This window comes from Nanorana parkeri, unplaced genomic scaffold (assembly GCF_000935625.1).
Source record: "Nanorana parkeri isolate BGI_ZX_2015 unplaced genomic scaffold, ASM93562v1 scaffold310, whole genome shotgun sequence".
Taxonomy (NCBI): Eukaryota; Metazoa; Chordata; class Amphibia; order Anura; family Dicroglossidae; genus Nanorana; species Nanorana parkeri.
The window spans coordinates 1,299,892-1,320,304 of NW_017306578.1; the positions used below are offsets into that span (position 1 = coordinate 1,299,892).

The following is a 20,413-nucleotide window of genomic DNA, read 5'->3' on the forward strand; positions in this document are numbered from 1 at the left end:
TAAATAATTTTTTTGGTTATGAAATCATTTCCTGGCACACCGGCCAGGGTAAAGGCAAAGCTTTTCCAGGTTCATGACTTCCGAATTTAATGCACACATGGTGAACCATTTGCTCCTTCATTGAGTAAAGAGGAGTATTAAATGGTGATTGAGCACAGAAACATTCCAAAAAGCACTAATTGACACATCCCCCCACACATAGTGTGGTTTTATCAAATTTGACTGCAAAAGTGTAAATAAACTTAAAGGTATACTTTAATATAAATATTCTTTGTTTCATTGAGTTTACCTTTGCACGTTCTGTTACTGTAGTCAAGATAATACTGCTGTGTGCAGCTTTCATATTGGCATTCTCCAAACAGCAAAACTTTGTTTGGGTCTTTACATTCAGAACATCCCTCTGCTGAATTGCAACTTAAACATTGGCTGTTACAAGCTGTAGGAGAGGAGACAACAGTTAACAAGAGACCACATAAGAGTATAACATAGTAGCAACAATGTAGCCATTAAAACTGTATGCTTTATTTAAAAATATTGTTTGCTATAGACTGCTTGCTGGTTTCAGAGTTACAAGTAAGGCTTCAGTTACTTTGATTTGACTTCTTGAAGCCTCTCAGAGGATATTCAGTGGAGGTCTATCTGAAACCTGCTAAATTAAGGAAATTGCATATCAATAAATTCAACAAAGGCTGTCTAATGTCTATCATTTCTATAATATATTTGTTAATTACATTTATTTGCATTAAAAGTATTTTTAAAAGTATTTTTAATTCATTTTTGTACATGATTGTAATTATAAAGTCATATGAAAAAGTACAAGCCATGGAATTCTTTGACTTTTACATCAACTCGAGCTGACCGTTACATGCTAAAAGAAGTGTCCAGGAACCCCATAATATCATTGCCAGATATTTCGGTAACTCTTGCAAAAGGTGGGGTCAAAATGTATGCAGCTAAAATCAGAAAGAGATTGCAATAACTAAACCAGATTGAGAGGTGTGTTAGGAAAAGCATCTGCTGTCCAAAAAGAACATTAGAGTAAGATTACAGTTTGCCATTGCACATATAGGCAAAGACAAGGCATTCTAGAACAATATGCTAAAGACTGATGAAACAAAGGGTTATGTGGTCCGATACCACTACTAGTATCGGTGCCGATGCCGAGTATTTTGGTGAGTACTCGTACTAGCCCAAATGCTCCCGATGTCTATCCCGATAACGGAACACCCGGGAACCAGCAAGCCGGGGGGCGAGTCATTACATGCTGCCCAGCTTCTAGGTTGGCTGGGAGGTGACTTGGTGACGAGGGAGCATGGAGCCGGTCTCCTGGCTGGCCAATCGGAAAGCCGGGCGCCGTGTAATGACTCGCTCCCCGGATTCCTGATTCACCAGAAAGCCAGCTCCAAGCTTCTTCGTCACCTGGTGACGAGGAGCATGAAGATGGCTTCCTGGCTGGTCAGGAAGCCAGGCGGCAGTGTTAATACACGCCACCCGGCTTACTTAATGAGACTTTTGGTATTGGTATTCGGTATCGGTGAGTACTGAAAAAAAATATTGGTACTAGTACTCAATACCAAAAAACCGGCATTGGTGCATCCCTAGTCTCAGTAATAGTAGACATGTGTTCTGCAAGCCGGAGACATCATTTCAGGAGAATAATCTCATAACAACTGTAAAGCATGGTGGTGGAAATGTCATGGTTTGGTGTTGTTTTGCTGCTTCAGGGCTGGGCAGCTCACAGTCATCAGGTTTGATTTACTAAAAGTAAATAGGCTGTTCCCTTTGCAAGGAAATTTTCACTTTGCAAGGGCATTTTTATTTAGCTTAGTGAATAAGGTAAAGATTTGCTGACTTCTATCATCCTATTTACAAACAAATTGTCCTTGCACATCATTGAGTATTCTTCTAAAGTGGATTTCCACACCATTACTAAGATAAGGGAAATTTCCCTAGTAAAGTGAACAGCCTATTTGCCTTTACTAAACCAACCCCATATAATCAGAATAGAGACATAGGGGTTAATATACCAAAAAAAACATTGTCACCTAGCAAGGAATATTTCATTCAGCTTAGTAAATATAGTGACAAGTTTGTGTAGGTCAGTGATACATCCTTAAAATGCACTTTTCGGAAGTGAAATCTTTACAGACTTCTCCATCTGCAGTTTTAATGCATTCTTCTTTTCTGCAGTGTGTAGTCTAAGCATACTAAACAGCATGTTGCTGTTAAATTTCAACTTTTTGTGAAAAACCAGCAGCTAAGCTCATATTCCTATCGCAATCCTTTTCCTCCTGGTCACTGACATGAGTAAAGAGGAAAAGTTTTACCAAAATAGGGTAATATATGGTGTGTGTATGCACTAAAATTAAATTGAGGTAATTTGAGTGTGATAAAGAGTTACACTAATATGCACATAATCTCATGTCACAGAATTTCTGCTTCCAGGGAAAAAATAAATAAAAGATTTTTTCGGGGGGTTAAGTAATCTCCAGGCCTAAAATGTGCAATTTAAGATGTTAACAAAAAAACTAAATGCAGCTCTGACGACATAAGGGTTAATGGAATGAGATGTCTAATTAAATGGCTAAAGGATCGTGTACAAAGAGTATCAATAAATGGCACCTTTTCAGACTGGGCTGAAGTCAGGAGTGGCGTGCCCCAGGATTCTGTGCTGGGCCCCATGCTTTTTAACCTATTTATTAATGATATCAGGGAGGGAGTGAGTAGCCATGTTTCAGGGTTTGCTGATGATACGAAAATTGGGAGGGTAATAGACACGGATTTAGACATTGTAACATTACAGGAGGACCTGGATAAACTCGGGGAATGGGCAACTGTATGGCAGATGAAGTTCAATGTCGATAAATGTAAGGTAATGCACTTTGGAGTTAAAAATAGTCAAATACACTTATGGGTGCGCACTAGGGAAGTCGGAAACGGAGAAGGATTTGGGGGTCATTATAGACCTGAGATTGAAGAACAGCTTGCAGTGCCAGACTGCTGTAAACAAAGCAAGCAGAGCCCTGTCTTGCATTAAGAAGGGGATGTATTGCAGAGACAAGTCTATAATTTTTCCACTTTAGAGATCACTGGTTCGGACACATCTGGAGTATGAGGTCCAGTTTTAGTCACCAATACTAAGAAAAGATGTCCCTGAGCTGGAAAAGGTCCAGCGGAGGGCAACCAGACTGATTAAGGGGTTCGAAGACCTCAACTATGAAACAAGGTTGTTAAAATTAAATATGTTCTCTTTGGAGGTTAGGAGATTAAGGGGGGACATGATTTTCTTGTATAAACTGTTCAACGGCGACAGCAACATTATTAACAAACTGTTTATGGTTAGCTCTGTAACAAAGACCGGAGGGCTCCACCACAAATTGGTAGACATTTTTATTTACACACGGGGCGCAGGGGGCTCTTCACAGTTAGAGCGGTTAGGGTCTGGAACTCTCTGCCGCAGGTAGTGATTTCTGCTAAGAGTGTGGATTCATTCAAGAAACTCCTGGACGAGTTCCTTGGAGACCACAACACAAAGGGGTACAAGTACTCTTAGGAGCAAAATCACACATGGACTCATATACACGCACACACCTGCTCAAACATAAATGCACACACGCAATAGGTTGGACTTGATGGACTTAGGTCTTTATTCCACCTCAAATACTATGTAACTATGTAAATGGAAAATATTGTTGTATTCAGTAGTAAGTAGTTGGGGGAAGGGTGATATTCATGGCCTCTTATTTCTGATTATTGATATGGAGGTTCCCCAGAGCTCTGAAAGTAGATTGGAGATGGCGATATCTGGAGAAGATGCATAAAAACAGAAGGTTGTCTGTATAGGCAGCAATCTTATCCTGGAGTTGTTTTATCATTTAACTGCAAAATCATTGTAAAACTTATCACTTAGGATGTGGAAATGAGCAACTGTTGAGAAAAGGCAGTCTTATGTCCAATCAAAAATACAGTATAGCCATGCAGATAAGACTGTAAGGCCATACTTTTACATGGGAAAAGGTATAAGACATTGCTACAAATGAGCAAAAAAAAAGTATAAAATTATTTGGTGCTTACACCTGAAGTTGAAAAGCATGGCACATAAATCTAAAGGGATAATGAGAAATAGACTGGTTCCACATGTATGGGTACGAAACCTGGGATCAGGTTGTCAACCTGTGTCCTAAAATATGATATTGCCTTGTACTTTGAGACATGTTCATTACACAGGTAAGTGAACCATCAGCCAAAGGTTCACTTACCTGTTAGATTAGCCAGGGAATAAACTAACAATTATCTTAAATCATACAGCACACAGTCTTTCATATGTCTACCACTGTTAATCATAATCTGTGCAGTAACTGGTTCTCTGTGATTAAATTCTTGGTTTGTTTTTCAATACTATTAGATCTGGCTGTACCTCTTAACCTTATGCACCACATTTCTCAATGTCGACAAAAAGGTATTTCAGAACTAATGGCTCATGGAAGGACACTGCAGTTAAAAGAACACATCTGAAAACAGCAGTTCAGAAAAAAGTTAATCTTTTATTTCAGGCAACAATAAGCTGCACTGTTAAGAAACAGATAACAACCATTCCAGGTAAGAGTCACTGTATGGCAAACAATACAGTATTCTTTATTGGCAAGGTTAAAATACAAGATGAAAAAAGGCATGTTTACTGTTGATTTGCCGCAATAAATCTTCCAAAACAATCACATTTAAAGCACTATACTAAAATATATGGGAAGCATAACATTAATTTATTCAGACCATTAAACCAAAAACAATAAGGTAAATCTACATAAAAAAATTATTGGCATTCTGAAATATATATGTAAATATCCTCAAGACTGCACAGAAAATACGATTTAAAAAAATGTTTAATTTTAGGGGACTATTCGTATAGAATTTGCAGAGCTATTTTCCACGTGAATCTCTGTGAATATTTAGGCCTGGTTCACACCCGGGCGTTTTACAGCGCGTTCAACATGTGAAAACCAATGATTTCCTATGGGCATGGTTCTCACCTGGGCGTTTACAGCGCGTAGGAACGCGCTGCAAAACGCCCTACGCCCAAAGAAGTACGGGAGCTTCTTTGGGGCGTTTTGCCGCGCGTTTCCATTGGTATTCCCGAGTGTGGATCGGGGTTAACAAAGCGGTAACCACGAGCCACACTCGGGAATGCAGCATACGGGTCTTACCTTGTGAGCGATCTCCGCTCTGCCTACCGGCGGCGGCCGCGTCGCAGGGCGGCGGAGCCGGCGGGAAGTTTAAAAGTGAAACAAAACAAAAAAATGTAAATAGAGAAAATAAAGGAAAAAAACATACCGCCAGTGAAACGCGAAAAAAACGAGCTGAAAAACTAGCATAAAAAATACGCTCAGGTGTGAGCACAGCCTTTATTCTGTGCGAATGAAGGCAAAAATGGATGGTCATAGTATATTTGCTTTTTAGGTGAAATCTAATGTAATACCAAAAATACTTATTTTCTATGCTCCTCTGCTCTATCTAGTGGCCATAATGCAGTACCACATTACATTCACCCTGAAAGGAAAATAAATGCTCACAGCGATTTGCAGGGCAAATGGCTCTGCAAAATATTTCTAAATAAACCCTTTTATTAAAGTTTAGTGGTCGTTTATGTCCCAGCCTTCTCATAATCTGGTACATCTGAAAGGGGAACTATAGACAATTAAAGGTTTTTAGATGTATACATGTAAAATACGCCTAATGGAAACAACCCTATCAAAGTGTATTAATGTTAAAAATCAAAAATGAAAACAAAAGACTTAGAGAGCTGTTCGGCTATTCACTTCAAGCTTGTACGGCTGATTTCAGCCGTACCTCGGCTAAAATCAGCCGTACATCGGCTTGCTTCGGTCGGCTGAACAAGCTTTGTGAATAACCCTCTTAGTGGTAATGATTGTCAGCAAGAGACCATGTGAACTAGCCAATTGGTCATGACTGTTAATTTCCCTAAAGAACTGTACTGATATCGTATGGAATACTGCATCAATTACACTACAGTATATGTGCAAAGTACAATACTCACACAGCTTTTTAGTAGCTTTAGTATTATGAGTTAAGCTAAAGACACAACAAAGCCTACAAAGCTTGCTTTGAGGCTTCATTTGTCTGAATGAAACCTGTCTGTTGTCTGATAGGGGATGGATCACTGGGAAGAACTCATTTGCGTTTTTTAAACATTGGACTATTTTCAGTTGATCAGCTTTCACATGTGAAAACGAGATTAGAGCTCCTTCTGCTGGCTGGATAGAGAACTTCAAAATATTAATATGTCATAATATGTCATAGTTGCATAAAGATATACGGTAGATGAATGAATAAATGAGAAAATACGTACAAAAGAAATATAGAATCTCTTAATTGTCCAACTACTAATACTGCCAGCACTGGTGTTAAGCTTCATCCCCTCACCAATTAGATGGCACTGCTCTTACATAAACAGGGGAAAAGTGCATGGTTATGCAAGTATTTGTATTACTGCTTGCTCTCCTTCACTAAATATAACAGCTGAGTCTAAGGGCAGTTGTGGTTCAAGATGAGAGGTAAGAACCTGGCCTTAGGCTGTTTCTGGGATAATGATAGATAAGGAGAGATTATGAACTTTCTTTACTGTGGGAGCAGGTTTGAATTAAAGGCAAGTACAATATAGACTTCACATTTAATACATAGGAAGATGAATGGACCAGCTCACTAACAGGCTTTTTCAATAAAGCAGTACAATGCAAAGTTTAATAACAGCAGCCAATCAGAAACCAAACATGCATTGGTATGACTTAAATTAAAGTGAACCTGCACCCACACTATGCACGATAAAGTATTTACATATTTTGAACAAGCAGTTAAATTAGCTGACTGGCTGCTTTATAATACTGCACTTTGCATTTTTTGCCATTTTTGCTCTTTTTTCCCCCCCAAAATAAGCCTGCGTGTTTCTATTGCTGTCACCAGTGTGTCTAACTGTAGAAAGTTCTTTTTTTTTCTGTTACTCACCATCATAACCACAAAGTATTTAAATGCTGTCTACAAAGTTACATCAATCTGGGTTACTGATGACAGTAGAGATACAGACCTTTGCATATATTTCCATCCTGGTAGTATCCTTGAGCGCACATCTGAGAACACATGCCATTGTGAGACAAAACAAGACCGTCCTCACAGGAAGTACACGAGTTTAAACCTGGACCACTGCAGGTTCTACAAGACAGGTGGCAACCTGCAACAAACACAGCCACATAATAGGTAGTTTAACACAAAAATCCAAGATGCAAGAAAACAAAACTACAAATATCAAGAAAATGAATCTCTAGATTGTGCAAAAACAAAGAAAATAAAGATACCAATTAGAAATATATATATTATTTATGGTATTTGCATAAACATATCAGTTCCACCCTTTAGTAAAATCTATAGTATGCTGCGCTTGGTGTATAAAGTGAATGAGTAAATAAATGATCTAAGAAACTAACTGTGTCCACCTATGTATACAATCGCAACTGTGTATCATATATCAGTACATAACTGTGAACTAATGCATGTGCTCTCTCACATACATGATTGTTGGATAAATTAATAAAGTGATTCCTTCTGGAAGTGAAATGTTTAACGAAAAAAACGTGTGTGATCTACTACACCATGAAACAATATACAAATATTTTCTTGTGTTAATATAGTGCTATTAATAATAACGGATGTGACTAAGTGTTGTTTCCTAGCTTATAAGCCTGTGAATATTTGAAATATTTGAAAAAAAACAATCAAATATGGAGGAAACAAATGAGGGGGAGCTCTCCTGTTACACATCTCAGCCACCCTTTAGAACTTTCAATCTGCACTAAATTGCACAGGCAGGATTTTTGCTTAATGATTTGTTCCTCAGAGTTTTGTGCTTGCCACTGGTTCTGTTATTTCTTATTGATCAACTACAGGGTCAATACCTGGTTTGCATTCTTATTTTTACTCTCAGACTCTGCTCTTATTCTGTACACTGAGCAAGTCAAGAGTTTGTTTGATGAGGTTTTATGTATGATAATTAAGCAATTACATTTGTATTGCAATTATACTTATGATTGACACCTTAAATAAGTCTAAAGTATCTGCATGTACAGTACGTGTATAATTAAAGGGTTCTATTCAATTGCTGCTGCTGCTGCTGCTGCTGCTGCTGCTGCTGCTGATGATGATGATGTAAAGAATAAAAATGAATGAGACCATTTGATATTCTCATGAAATTACAAAATGTATATTGTGTTTATACATACTGTACATAAGCTTACTATTACAAAGTGCATTATTATAATGTATTTGTTATTTAAGCCGTGCACAGGGGCATTATTGTATTATTTTAAGCAAGACAGTATTAAAAATCTCCTTCCATCAATGATGGAGCTCTTTGTGCTCTATGCAGGCAGATGTTTAGAGGGAGAGGACTAGGTGAGTAGTTAAGATTCTCATGTCTGCAGTAAAGTTACCAGGTTACATCACGGCTGGCTCCATCCAGCTGTCAGAAGGCCGCTCGGCAAGCTTCGGCTTTCAGCGTGGCTCAGCCGAGCCGAGGCATGTGCCTCCGGGTCGACTGAGCCGCTCGGCCAAGTTCGGGATCTGTACGGGCTATAGTGAATGGGGTCCTGATGCCGAAGCTAGCTGAAGGATCGGCCGAAGCTACGGCTAGATCCTTCGGCTGCTTCGTGAAGATACCCCAGAGTGCCGGGTCAAAAGTAAGTAAAGCACAGAGTGCAGGGGCCAGGACTAAGCAATGCCCAAAGTTTAACACACAGAGTGCAGAGTAAGTAATGCATAGAATGCAGAGGTCAGTAGCACACGGAAGGGAGTGCTCAAAAATAAGTAATGCATAGAGTGCAGAGGTTAGGAGTAAGAAACACACAGAGTGCAAGGGTCATAAGTAATGCACAAATTGCAGGGGGTCAGGAGTAAGTAACACAGAGACAGCAGACAATAACATGTCTCCTTGCACTTCCACAGATTATACCAGATGGTTTGTTATATTACTACATACCTTTAAATACTAGTGTTTAAACAGTGTCCAGGTACATATATAAATACAGCCCCTCAGCATCATCCATAATAGATATTTTTGTGTTATTAATGATAACAGCAGGAAGTATACTTTGTCTGGAATTCTTTCATGCAAACACCACCTGCCCACATCACCTGGGGTCACTCCAAAACATTAAAGCTAGGATCACACTTTTCTGCTGGGGTGCATTGCATTAACATGCATTTTTCAGCAGGGTGCACTGGGGACCAACGTAAGTAATGCGCACTGTGGAACATGGTGCGTTAATGCAAGCACTCCCACGGCACAAAAGTGTCTAAAAAATAAGAGGCAAGTGTGTGGGGTATGGTTATCATTTGTCTCTGTAGCTACGACTCATTGCCGTTAGCTATATCGATCCCGGAATTCACATCTTCCCTTTGGAGCCAAAATTTACAATGTAGCAATATGCCCACCTTTATGCAGCCACATCTTACCCCATACCTGCAGCCATAGCATGCCTTTCTCCCTTCTGCCATATTACCTATCTTCAGGAATGAAACTGCTATCCTGCTGCTACTTCACCCTTGTGCTTGCCTGTTTGCATAAGTGGGAGGTAGCACCAGCAGGCAGAGAAAGGTGGGACGTTGGTCAGAGACATTGCCGGGGACAATTCCCCAAAAAGGGGACCCTGGCATACAGGGACGAATGGTAACCATAGCCAGCAGGTCTTATTAAAGGTCTACAGAAGTTGAATGGCCATTTTATATTCTTGCTTACCTTTACAGTTTCTTCCTTCTACGTAAAACCCAGCATGACATTCTGGAAGGCAGCGGTCTCCAAGAAAGTAATATCTGGAGTACTGGCATTTTAAACACACACTGCCTGTATCATGTAAATTGGCAACACAGTACTGACACTGTGGATGACAATCTAAAACAAAATAGCATATATAATTTTTAGCTTCATGTAAATGAATTTCATACACAAAAAATATAAAATAAATATTAAATAAAATGATCTAATAAAGTGAATGCATAGCTAAAACTCTTTTTTAGTTAAGATAAGGGTTAAAACCCTTGCCAGTTTATTTGTTGCTGTTTGTGTAGCCATGGGAATATAGCCCTTCTTGTTGCAACAGGAAGTTAAGGGAATTTTCCCAAAGTGAGGGGAATTATTTTCTTAGACAGTTGTCCCTGGCACATCTTTTTTAGTTTAGGGAAGGGTTAAAACCCCTACCAGTTTATTTTTTGCTGTCTGTGTAACATTTGGAATATATCCCCTAATTTCCAGGCTCCCAGAGATGCAAAAGGAAGGTAAAGGAAATCTCGCAAAGTGAGGCGAATTCTCCTCTTAGACACCTGTCCCCTCAACATCTGTCCCCATTAAAAGATTTCCCCAAACCTGTCACTCTGGAAACGTTAACATTTTGGATTTGCCCTCACTTTCTGTTTTGGTGACAATGGTCACGAGTACAAATAGAGGAGTGAATCTGCCCAGGGACTCAAAAAGCAATAGATAAAGGGTCTAAGCATTGCCTACTCCATCCAAAAAAAAAGAAAAAGGTTTTGCGTAGAGAAACACTTTAAATGTAATGTGATTTATAGTATTCTTTGCTTTAGCATGCAATCATTCCAAGAGCAAATACATGCTGATGTAAGACATCTTGACGGCCCATGGAAAAACTTTTATTACAGCTTGCATTAGAATTTATCTCTAAAGGCATGATTACTGCCATCAGTTCTCTTACTTCCCCCTATGGATTTACATTATAAAAGAACCATGATTTGTACATTTCTAAGCAGAAAGGCATGACAGTAATTCCTGCTATCACTGAAGGCATAATGACAGATATGAGAGAGGTAATGTGCGTGTATAAAATGTAATGCATGGCATATTAGCAGATTGCTCACTGACATGCGCTGGTATACACTACAGCAGACAAGTACATCAAATTAATGAAATACAAATATTGGCATACACAAATCCACTTCATTGTGTAACACACAGCAGCTATTAGTAATAACCAAGTTTAAAGAATATAATGCTTAGTAAACGATGTGCTGCAAAACTCAAATTGCTTTTGCCTTGGCGGTTGAAAGTTAATTTAAATTCCTAAACTGTCAAGTTCACATATAAGATGTAATTGAGCCAAAAAGAATTACTCCCTTTACCATTCTTTCAGCAGAAACTCTTAAATTAGGGAATTAACATTAGAATGCTAGCTTGTTCTTAATCAAAGCAACATTATACCTTTAAATCTAGAGTCAAAACATCACATATTTTCTGAAAACATTAAAAGGGCTAAGCCATTTTTTTTATACTATTAATGTGGTGTATGATTTAGACGAAACCTGTCATGACAAGAATATGGAAGCTGCAATTTCAGAGCTCAGCTTTTGAAAATGCTAACTGCCTGACTGCCATGTTCATTCTCTAGCTTTGATACTTTGAATCACTGACTCATGCAGATATGTATCTTTGACTTTTTTCCTGAATTTTCTGAACTCTCATACTTGTTCCAGCTAAAGCTACTGGGTCAACATAACTGCCATGTGACCTACATTCTCAGAAAAAGGTTAGCAATGGAAGAGTTGCCAGTGCTCTCTTGACAGATTTTTTATTAAAATAAACATTTATGAAATTGAAATCTCCTAAATTAAATAGTATGATCATACATGCTCATAAACAGAGCAGGAAGAGCAGGAAACTAAGACCATTAAAAATGTATTTGGGGATCAGAGTTGTTGGCAAATATTTACATGATTTTTATCTATATTTCAAACAAAATGCAATGTCTATATTTTATTTTTAATGAAACAAATAAAATAAACCACGACTTACGAAAATAGTTGTTAAACTGACAAAGCATGGTGCCAAATAAACTTTTGTAAACTTTTACCATGACACAATAAATGTCTTGATTGATTTCAGTTGGCAACATGACCGACTGGAGAGCTGATAGTGATTAGGATATTACAGGATGTAATGACACTGACTCCAAGAACAAGGGTGGCTAAAGAGATTTCACTGTTTGCAGTAAAAGTTATAATGGCCAATCTTAGATCTTCTGAAAAGGGTTGCTGTATGAAAGGTGGCTTTCACAACAAGCTGTTATTAATGACAAGCACGTTGAAAAAAATAGGATTTTTGTACTCACCGTAAAATCCTTTTCTCTCCGTTCATTGAAGGACACAGGGCAACAGATCGTAGATCCTGAATGGTAGGGTATATCGCCACCTGCAGGAGTAGGACGCTAGGCACATAACAAAAAGACAAGACAGCCTAGGGGCGGCCCCTGCTGGTGGCCCAACCCCTCACTTGCTGACAAGTCTCCAGTAAGTAACAAGCAGTTAGGAGTACACACCCAATATAGAGGGCGGGACCTGTGTCCTTCAATGAACGGAGAGAAAAGGATTTTACGGTGAGTACAAAAATCCTATTTTCTCTCCCGTTCATTGAAGGACACAGGGCAACAGATCGTAGATCCTGAATGGTAGGGACGTCACCAAGCAGTACACACTGAGGGATGGGCAACAACAACAAAACACCCAAAGGACACCTCAAACAGCCGCCTGCAACACTTTGCGCCCCAAACCAGCATCCGCTGATGCCAAAACATCCACCTTGTAAAACTTAACAAAGGTGTTAACAGAAGACCAAGTAGCGGCCTTACAAACCTGAGAAACAGAGGCCCCATGGCGGAAAGCCCAGGAAGCCCCAACAGCCCCAGTAAAATGGGCAGTGACAGGAAATGGAGGCTCACGCCCCTTAACGGCGTACGCCTGAGTCACAACATTACGTATCCACCTAGAGATGGTAGCCGCCGACGCGGCCCGACCCTTACGAGGACCCTCCGTGAGCACGAACAGGGAGTCGGTCTCGCGGAAAGAAACCGCGGCTTCCAAACAAACACGAAGAGCGCGAACCACATCCAAACAGTGGAGCGCACGCTCCTTCCTATGGACCGGATTCGGACACAGGGAAGGCAAGACAATGTCCTCATTCAGATGGAATGAGGGGGTCTAGAGGGGTCCGCAGAGCGCAGCTCACAACCCCCACACGGCAACGCAGGAGAGAGTCATCCCTGCGAGCGTCCTACTCCTGCAGGTGGCGATATACCCTACCATTCAGGATCTACGATCTGTTGCCCTGTGTCCTTCAATGAACGGGAGAGAAAAGGCATATTACCCTATAAGAAACATCCACAACCTTTTTGTCATGGAGCAAGAAAAATAATTTGCAGGTCTCAGGGAACTCCTGCTAAAAATGATTACAGCCACAGTGCATGGTACATTTACATGATTAGTAAGTTGTAGAAAGTTCTAAAAAAGAGAATAAAGAACGTGATATTGATAGAGTGTTTTACACCCAAAAGTAACATTGTTTGACCCCACCAGCTGTGTGCGAAAAAATAATAATTTAATTGATAATCCGGACACAAAAAGAATAAATATGATGAAAAAAAATGCTGACAGTGAAGATTGTGTCCCCTAACATTAGTGGTCAATAAATAAATGACCCCATACATTGGCAGTCAGTGGAAAATGTCTTCCTTGTTATGCTGCTAAGTGTAGTTGGAAGATCAATGAATCACTGCTTTCTGCTCAAGGCTTCCTAGCAACCTCAAAAGGAACCATATTGTTCCACGGATTTTTTTTGCGAAAGGCTGGCCTATAAGATATCCCCAATCATTGCTGGCACAAGAAGGTAGTATTAGTTCACATTTATTCTCCTCCTATCAAGCTGTTTTTGCAGTGTATATAAGCAACAAACAGCATCATGTTTGGAGGCAACATGAAAACTAGAAGCCACAGTGAGGCTGACAACTGTTGTCCAGCTCTTCTTTAAAAGTGCAGTTATCTTCGGCCACACAGACCATAATGATCGTGCAAACAATCCTGTCATCTTAATAAAGGGAAAGGTTGTCAGCATCAAAACAATTATATTACATAATTGAATTTCAGTATCGTAGCTATAGATGTGCTTGCTCAACAATATCCTTAGAGTTGATTTGATTACTTTGAAACAGTGAAACCCCGTAATTCCAAGAATCACAAACCACAACCAAATCCATGGAAGTCAAGCTCCATTTCTGGCTACGCTTTAGCTTATTGGCTGGCATACAAATGGCATGTCTGGTAAATAGTGGTTGTTGGAAAGTATGTGCATTTTTCTCTATAATAGAAGCGGTAGATTATAATATTCTTCCATTGAGAGAAAAGGTGTGATTAGCATACATCTACATATTATGACACTTGTCCTTGCAAAATGCCTGTTTACTACTCCAAATGAAAATGAATTATAAATATAGAATAACCTTTTTTAAAAGGTTGATTATAGCACTTTAATTTTTAGAAACAATCCTGGATTATTAGTGGACTCATGTTTATTCATTTTGTTTAGATTTACATCTGTATGTAAACCTACATTATGCAAACCTGTTTAAGGCTTCTTATTAGTTGGAGAAAATCATATATTCAGTACACTTAAAGGGATAGTTCTCCTCCCTTTGGGAGATGTTCTGCTTTGGCAAAAGAAGCATCTTTGCAATGTCATACCTGTAGGCTGTGCAAGGACTCTTTCTGTAAAACCTAGTAAGAGGGACCCTCCCCATTCTGCCGAGATGGCAGGACAGGGTGACCATTGGACCCCCACACCGCAGGAACAAGCTCTTAGCTTTGTTCATAACCCATGCATGAACATTTTTCAGACTGGCTTGGAAGAGGCCACGCATGACCTACAAGCAAGACATTGAAAAGAAGTTTCTTATGCCAAAGTAGAGTTTATTGTTGTACTGGAGATACCTCAATGCATGGGCAATTTTATTGGAAAGGTGAACGCTCCTTGTAATGCAAAACTCAACATGCAAAATTTAAAAAACATTTAAGTGGTTTTACCACAGATGTTATTGCACCAATGATTCAGTCCTTGTTCTCTATTCCCCTATATTTTGCCAAGATACCTCACACTCCAACACCAATGCTAGGCAAAGTGATAGATTGTTCTGGGTCAGTCACAACAAAAGGACCAAAGCCAACTAGCATTTTCATAAGGAGATCAGCAATGGCAGCTCCCATTTTTCTACCATGACAGATTTCCTTTAAATGGACACAAGTCGCTAGAATCATTGAATACTCAACTGGTCTTCATCTCCTCCCACTAAACCATAATAAAGATGTTGCTCTTGGTTGACTCAGCAATGTTTTTTTTCTATTCTACATTATGAAGAATCCACAACAGAAGAGTGAAAACTCAGCTGGTTCTGTAATGAGCTGTGGCAGCCAACCAGAAATGAGAATTCTGGTGGAAATGTCAGGTAATGGAGCTTGCAAGCAATCATGCAAAACTAAAAAAAAACTTTTGTATGGTCTTTATTGCACAAAGAAATATATGAGAAAAATCACTTACCAACACAATAACCTACTAGGTTAAGGTACTGTCCATCAGAGCATGAGGTTTTGCAGCTACCAGCAATAAGACTAGCATGAGGGTGGCAAGTTAGACATTCAGCATCGGAAGGACCACTGCACTCCTTACACGATGGGTGGCATGCTAAAGCAATGGAGAACAAACTGTGGTGAGTAATGGTACACCATAAGATATTACAAACAATGCACATGCTATGCTCTTCATGAAGTTATTAGATCAATAACCCATTACCTAAAATAAAGTAGAGTGGCAGTATATACTAAGCAAAAGTAGAAGGTGAACAAGCATAACGATTCATACTGCTTTACTGTTTTGATAAAAAAGATAAATACGGTAAACAGATAGTTACCACTTTAGTACATAAGAACTCACATTACATTGCTACTTATTTTAAATTATTTTGAAAGAAGAACTCTGGGCATCATGTTTTAACTCTTGCAGGGGGCGACCCCTGCACTGCAAGGGTTAAGTGCTCATTTTAATCTAGGGATGACAATAACTAAGATATACTCGCCTGAACCTTGCAGCTGGCTGGCTGTTACACTGGTCCCCTCAGCCTCTCTCCTCCTCCACTTTAGCGATGGAATGTCTATTGGTTGGCATACTCACATCGTATACACTGTATAGGACGCGATGACTCACAGAACCTTGCACTGTTGAAATACCCTAAACGAAAACGAGCACTTAACCCTTGCAATGTGAGGGTATCCCCACTGCAAGGGTTAAGAATATTTATGCCTGGAGTTCTTTAATTCTTTAATTTATAGGCTTCCACCGCTAACAAATTTTGTAGTGTACAGTCGAAACCACACCTAATTACAGATTTGAGTTACTTCAGAAAGTGAAATGAGATCAAGACTAGCTCTAAGGCTGCTGTCCCTGGAAGGCAGCATGTAACCTGACAACAACTGATGTTCTGCTTTCACGGTGCTGGCCGCTAAGTAAACAGGAGATCAAGACTAACTCTAAAGCAGCTCTGCCTGGAAGGCATCAAGTCACCTGACCACAGCTGATGTACTGCTTGTACATTGCTCTTCTTCACTGTACTTCATTCTACTTGATCAGCAGCTGTTGTAGCCAAGATGATGAGAACACCCTGAATTATTATCATATTCTATCATATTCTTTGATACATATAGTTGGCTAACACTGGTGTGATGTGATTCAAAACACATAAAAAGCTTTGGCTGCTTCCCATGTTCTTCAAAACTATATGTGCTGAGTCAGTTCTAAGTTCCCTATTTTTTTTTTTTTCTTAACTTGCTTAACACATCCACATTGTAATGAATAATATGTTCTATTACCTAGCTTCACTGAAGGCTTCGGCAATTACTTACCATGACAAACTGTATCCTTGTTATAGAATCCCTCAGGGCAGAGTGGCAAACATGCCCCATAGTGCAGAACATTTGGAGTAGAGCAGCCAGTACAATTTAAATTATTTCTTCCGCTGCAACTTTTACATGATAAGTGGCATTCTGCAAAAAGAGGGAGAAATGAAAAGTATAGCTACATACATAAGGCCTGTACAGCCATGATTAAAGGCCTAGTAGACTAAAATAAAGTATCTGTTTGCTAGGTTAGCACAAAAAACACAAAGAGGGGAATTTATCAAAACTGGAGCAGACAAAATCTAGAGCAGCTGTGCACGGCAACCAATCAGTTTCTTTCTTTCATTTTCAAATCATAACTGAACAAACTAAAGAGAGAAGCTGATTGGTTGCCATGCACAGCTGCTCCATATTTTGCCTGCTCCAGTTTTGATAAATTCCCCTCATTATATTTATTTAAATGGCAGTGGTTGGATGACCATGAATACCATCCTCACTGATGCTGCATATATCCTCACATCAAGTGAACATATGCTGTGAGATACAGAACCACTTTCATTTCTGGACTAAAAATAAGAAGATTATCATTTTAAGTTGCCAAACATGCCAGTAGCATTTTCCCAGTCGATAATGGTGTCCCTAGGATATCTACAGCAGATTTTCAGACCCTAAAAGCAGCTAAAATTGAACCGGTCTAGACTATAAGCTTCACATGTCAGGAAGGTTGATGTCTGTGGCCAGTGTTTAAGGAGTCCAGAACAGGAACCCTATAGGCTTCATGTTCCAGTCACGTATACAGTTGTACATGTGATGACAATGGTTGCATGGCCCTTATTCTGTGAGTTGACAAGCGGGATACAGTACAGTTATTCAGGATAGTATAGGTTAATGCAAAATTGACTATCCACTTCACAATAAAAGATCAGGAACCATCCATAAGAAAACATTTTTTAGAAAGTAAAGTTTAAATTTCATAGAACCAGCCATTTTGTTTATAAATACTCTTTCATATGCCATCGGTTTTATCTCCTATCTACAGTACAATTTTTGCTGCAGTTAATCAAAAATGCTAATGTCAAAATTGCACATAAAATATTCAGCCATTTAAGGAGCCATTTTGGGACATGCACAGATGTGTCCTTATATACAGTTCAGGCGTTTTATGGCTTTTACCATCTTTTCATTCCTGTGCACTGAAGTCAAATGAGGCGTTTAGGGTGTAATTATCTAGGCTAGTAAAACATTATGGTGCACAACGTGTTTGTCATCAGCTTATCATTCCCTTCCCACCATTTTTACTGTATACCAACTGTGTGTTTTGTCAAGGATGAAAGACTCAGACAGTTGCTGTTGCATGCTATCCGCAATATGCATCCATTAAACAGACAGGCCGTGAGCACAGAATACATCTATCACACTTTGCTGCAAAACTGAGTGTATTTATCAAATAAAACTCATTCTAATTTTTTTTTTAATTTCATATGTTGAAGTTCTTAATGACCTACCAGTGTATAGCCTCAGATGCACTCATCATTACTTTAGCACCTTAACCGTTTTTCTATATTTAAAGCCATATGGTATATCTAGAAAGTGATGGCAATGTCAGTAGTTCAGTAATTTTAAGGTTTTAGGAGTCAATACTTTGCACTGGCTTACAAATCAAAGCATATGTTCTAGTTCAAATATTTAGTGATGGCAAACAACTGGATTTTGGCAGGTCTGCCTGGGAAACACACACTGACTGGGACCAGGTGCTGTCTTCAAAGGTTCTGCCAATCTAGGTCGGGGTGATTAAAGGTATTTCCAAGTGCAATTAAGTAAAAAGGAATATTAGGGCCCCATCTTCTATATTACTTCAACATTTTCTTATATTTTCCTATGTGATATATACACGCACACACTGTAAAAACTCCAAGTTTTTTGGAGCTTAGCTTTTAGTTGTTAGAGTTGATGGAGCTTTGGAAGATGGCTGTGACAGACAATGGTATACTACAGTTTAAACAGAGAAAACATTTAAAGCTGGACAATGACAATCCAATTGTCATTTCATAAGCCTGAAGTTAGCTACTTTCCTTAAAGATGAACTTTACCCACCAATTTAATGTCTCCCAAAACAAGGTTACCAGTGTGTTTATTTCAGCTCTCAGCCAAACTTTCAAGCCCAAATGCTTGTGTCATAGCTGATCACATGTACAGAACCATGGCAAATTAAAAAGTTAATGACTCCTTCCAAAACCTGATGTGCATCTGATATTTACTATATATAAATATATACACACATACATATACAGTGTTTTGAAAGGTGAATGATGAATTGCCAAGTCAGACATTTTGATTCTTGCAGGCACTTAAACAGACATTTTATCTTTCCCTATCTAAAGTGACAAACTTTTTTTTTTGCAATTTTCTAATGACAGCATATTGAAAATAAAGTAAATGAAACAATAACTTCATCTCCAAGCAAATTGACTTAAGAATAGTGTGCCCTTTCATTATGAAATGATTGAATCGCATATGATGCCTTCAGGCTTTTAACAGAGAATACAAGAATATCCAATCATCTACTCATGACAGGAATTGATTTGAACTCACCTTGAGCAAACATCCTATATAAAAGAGAGCGATTACAAAAGGACATGGGTATTTTTACAATGAAAAGGAACTTTAGTGCACAACAAAGGTAGGTGCAGCAAACAGGCCTTGACTTAGGGGTCTATTCACGAAGCTGTCGAAGGATCTAGCCGTAGCTTCGGCCGATCTTTCGGCTAGCTACGGCCCCAGGACCCCTTTGGTTCAGTAGAACCGAAGGGGTGCTGTACGGGCTATTCACTATAGCCCGTACAGCTCCCGAACCTGGCTGAGCGGCTCAGTGGAGCCGAACACATATGTCTCGGCTCGGCTGAGCCGTGCTGAAAGCCAAAGCTGGCCTAGCGGCCGGCCAACAGCCTGCTTCTGACAGCTGGGTGGAGCCAGCCGTAATCTTACGGCTGGCTCCGGCCACATGCAGAGAGATCAGCTTCCCTGGTTACCTGCTAACCAGGGACACTGATCTCCAAACAGCAAACTCTCCCTGGCGTCTCGGGAGTCTCCTTTTTATTCTGACACGGAGCCGTGTCAGAATAGAAAAAAAAAATTGCCCATTGGAATGCATTGCTAGATTCCTATTGGTTATTTCAATTTGCAATTATTTTTCTGTTCTGCTCGGTCCCTCTGAGGGCCGAACAGGAGAATAGGCCGAACAGCAGTGAGTAGCCTGCCGGAGGTTCGGCTCAGCTTATCCAGATGTTGGATCGGCTGAGTCGAACTCCTTCTGCACTTCATTAGTGAATAGACCCCTTAGTGTTGCCTTGCCTTGAAACATGTTCTGTTCTTGCTTTTATTATTTTGAATATGTGGACAATAATTATTTTGCCATGTGCTGCCACACAGTTAAATTAATGTTTAAAAAAAAATCAAGCACTGTGATGCGTTTTAACAACACACCACAGTGCATGGCGTTCACCACAATATGGTGTATGTTATGTGTGTGTGTTTGGAGGGGTGGTTTTATTTTTTAAAATTTATTTTTATTATTTAATTTTTTTATTAATGTTTTTTTAAAAATATATTTATTTATTATTTTTTACTGTTG

The 20,413-nt window shown here is 39.3% G+C and overlaps 1 protein-coding gene across 1 annotated transcript in view; it reads right to left on the reverse strand.

Moving 5' to 3' along the window:
• Positions 1-20,413, reverse strand: part of FRAS1 (Fraser extracellular matrix complex subunit 1) — a 269,028-nt gene that overhangs the window by 138,251 nt on the left and 110,364 nt on the right. The window contains exons 17-21 of the mRNA XM_018557898.1: positions 16,789-16,929; positions 15,431-15,574; positions 9,800-9,952; positions 7,097-7,240; positions 290-436 (exon numbers count right to left, since the gene is read on the reverse strand). Of these exons, the coding sequence (XP_018413400.1) occupies positions 290-436; positions 7,097-7,240; positions 9,800-9,952; positions 15,431-15,574; positions 16,789-16,929 (729 nt within the window). The remainder of the gene's footprint in view (positions 1-289; positions 437-7,096; positions 7,241-9,799; positions 9,953-15,430; positions 15,575-16,788; positions 16,930-20,413) is intronic.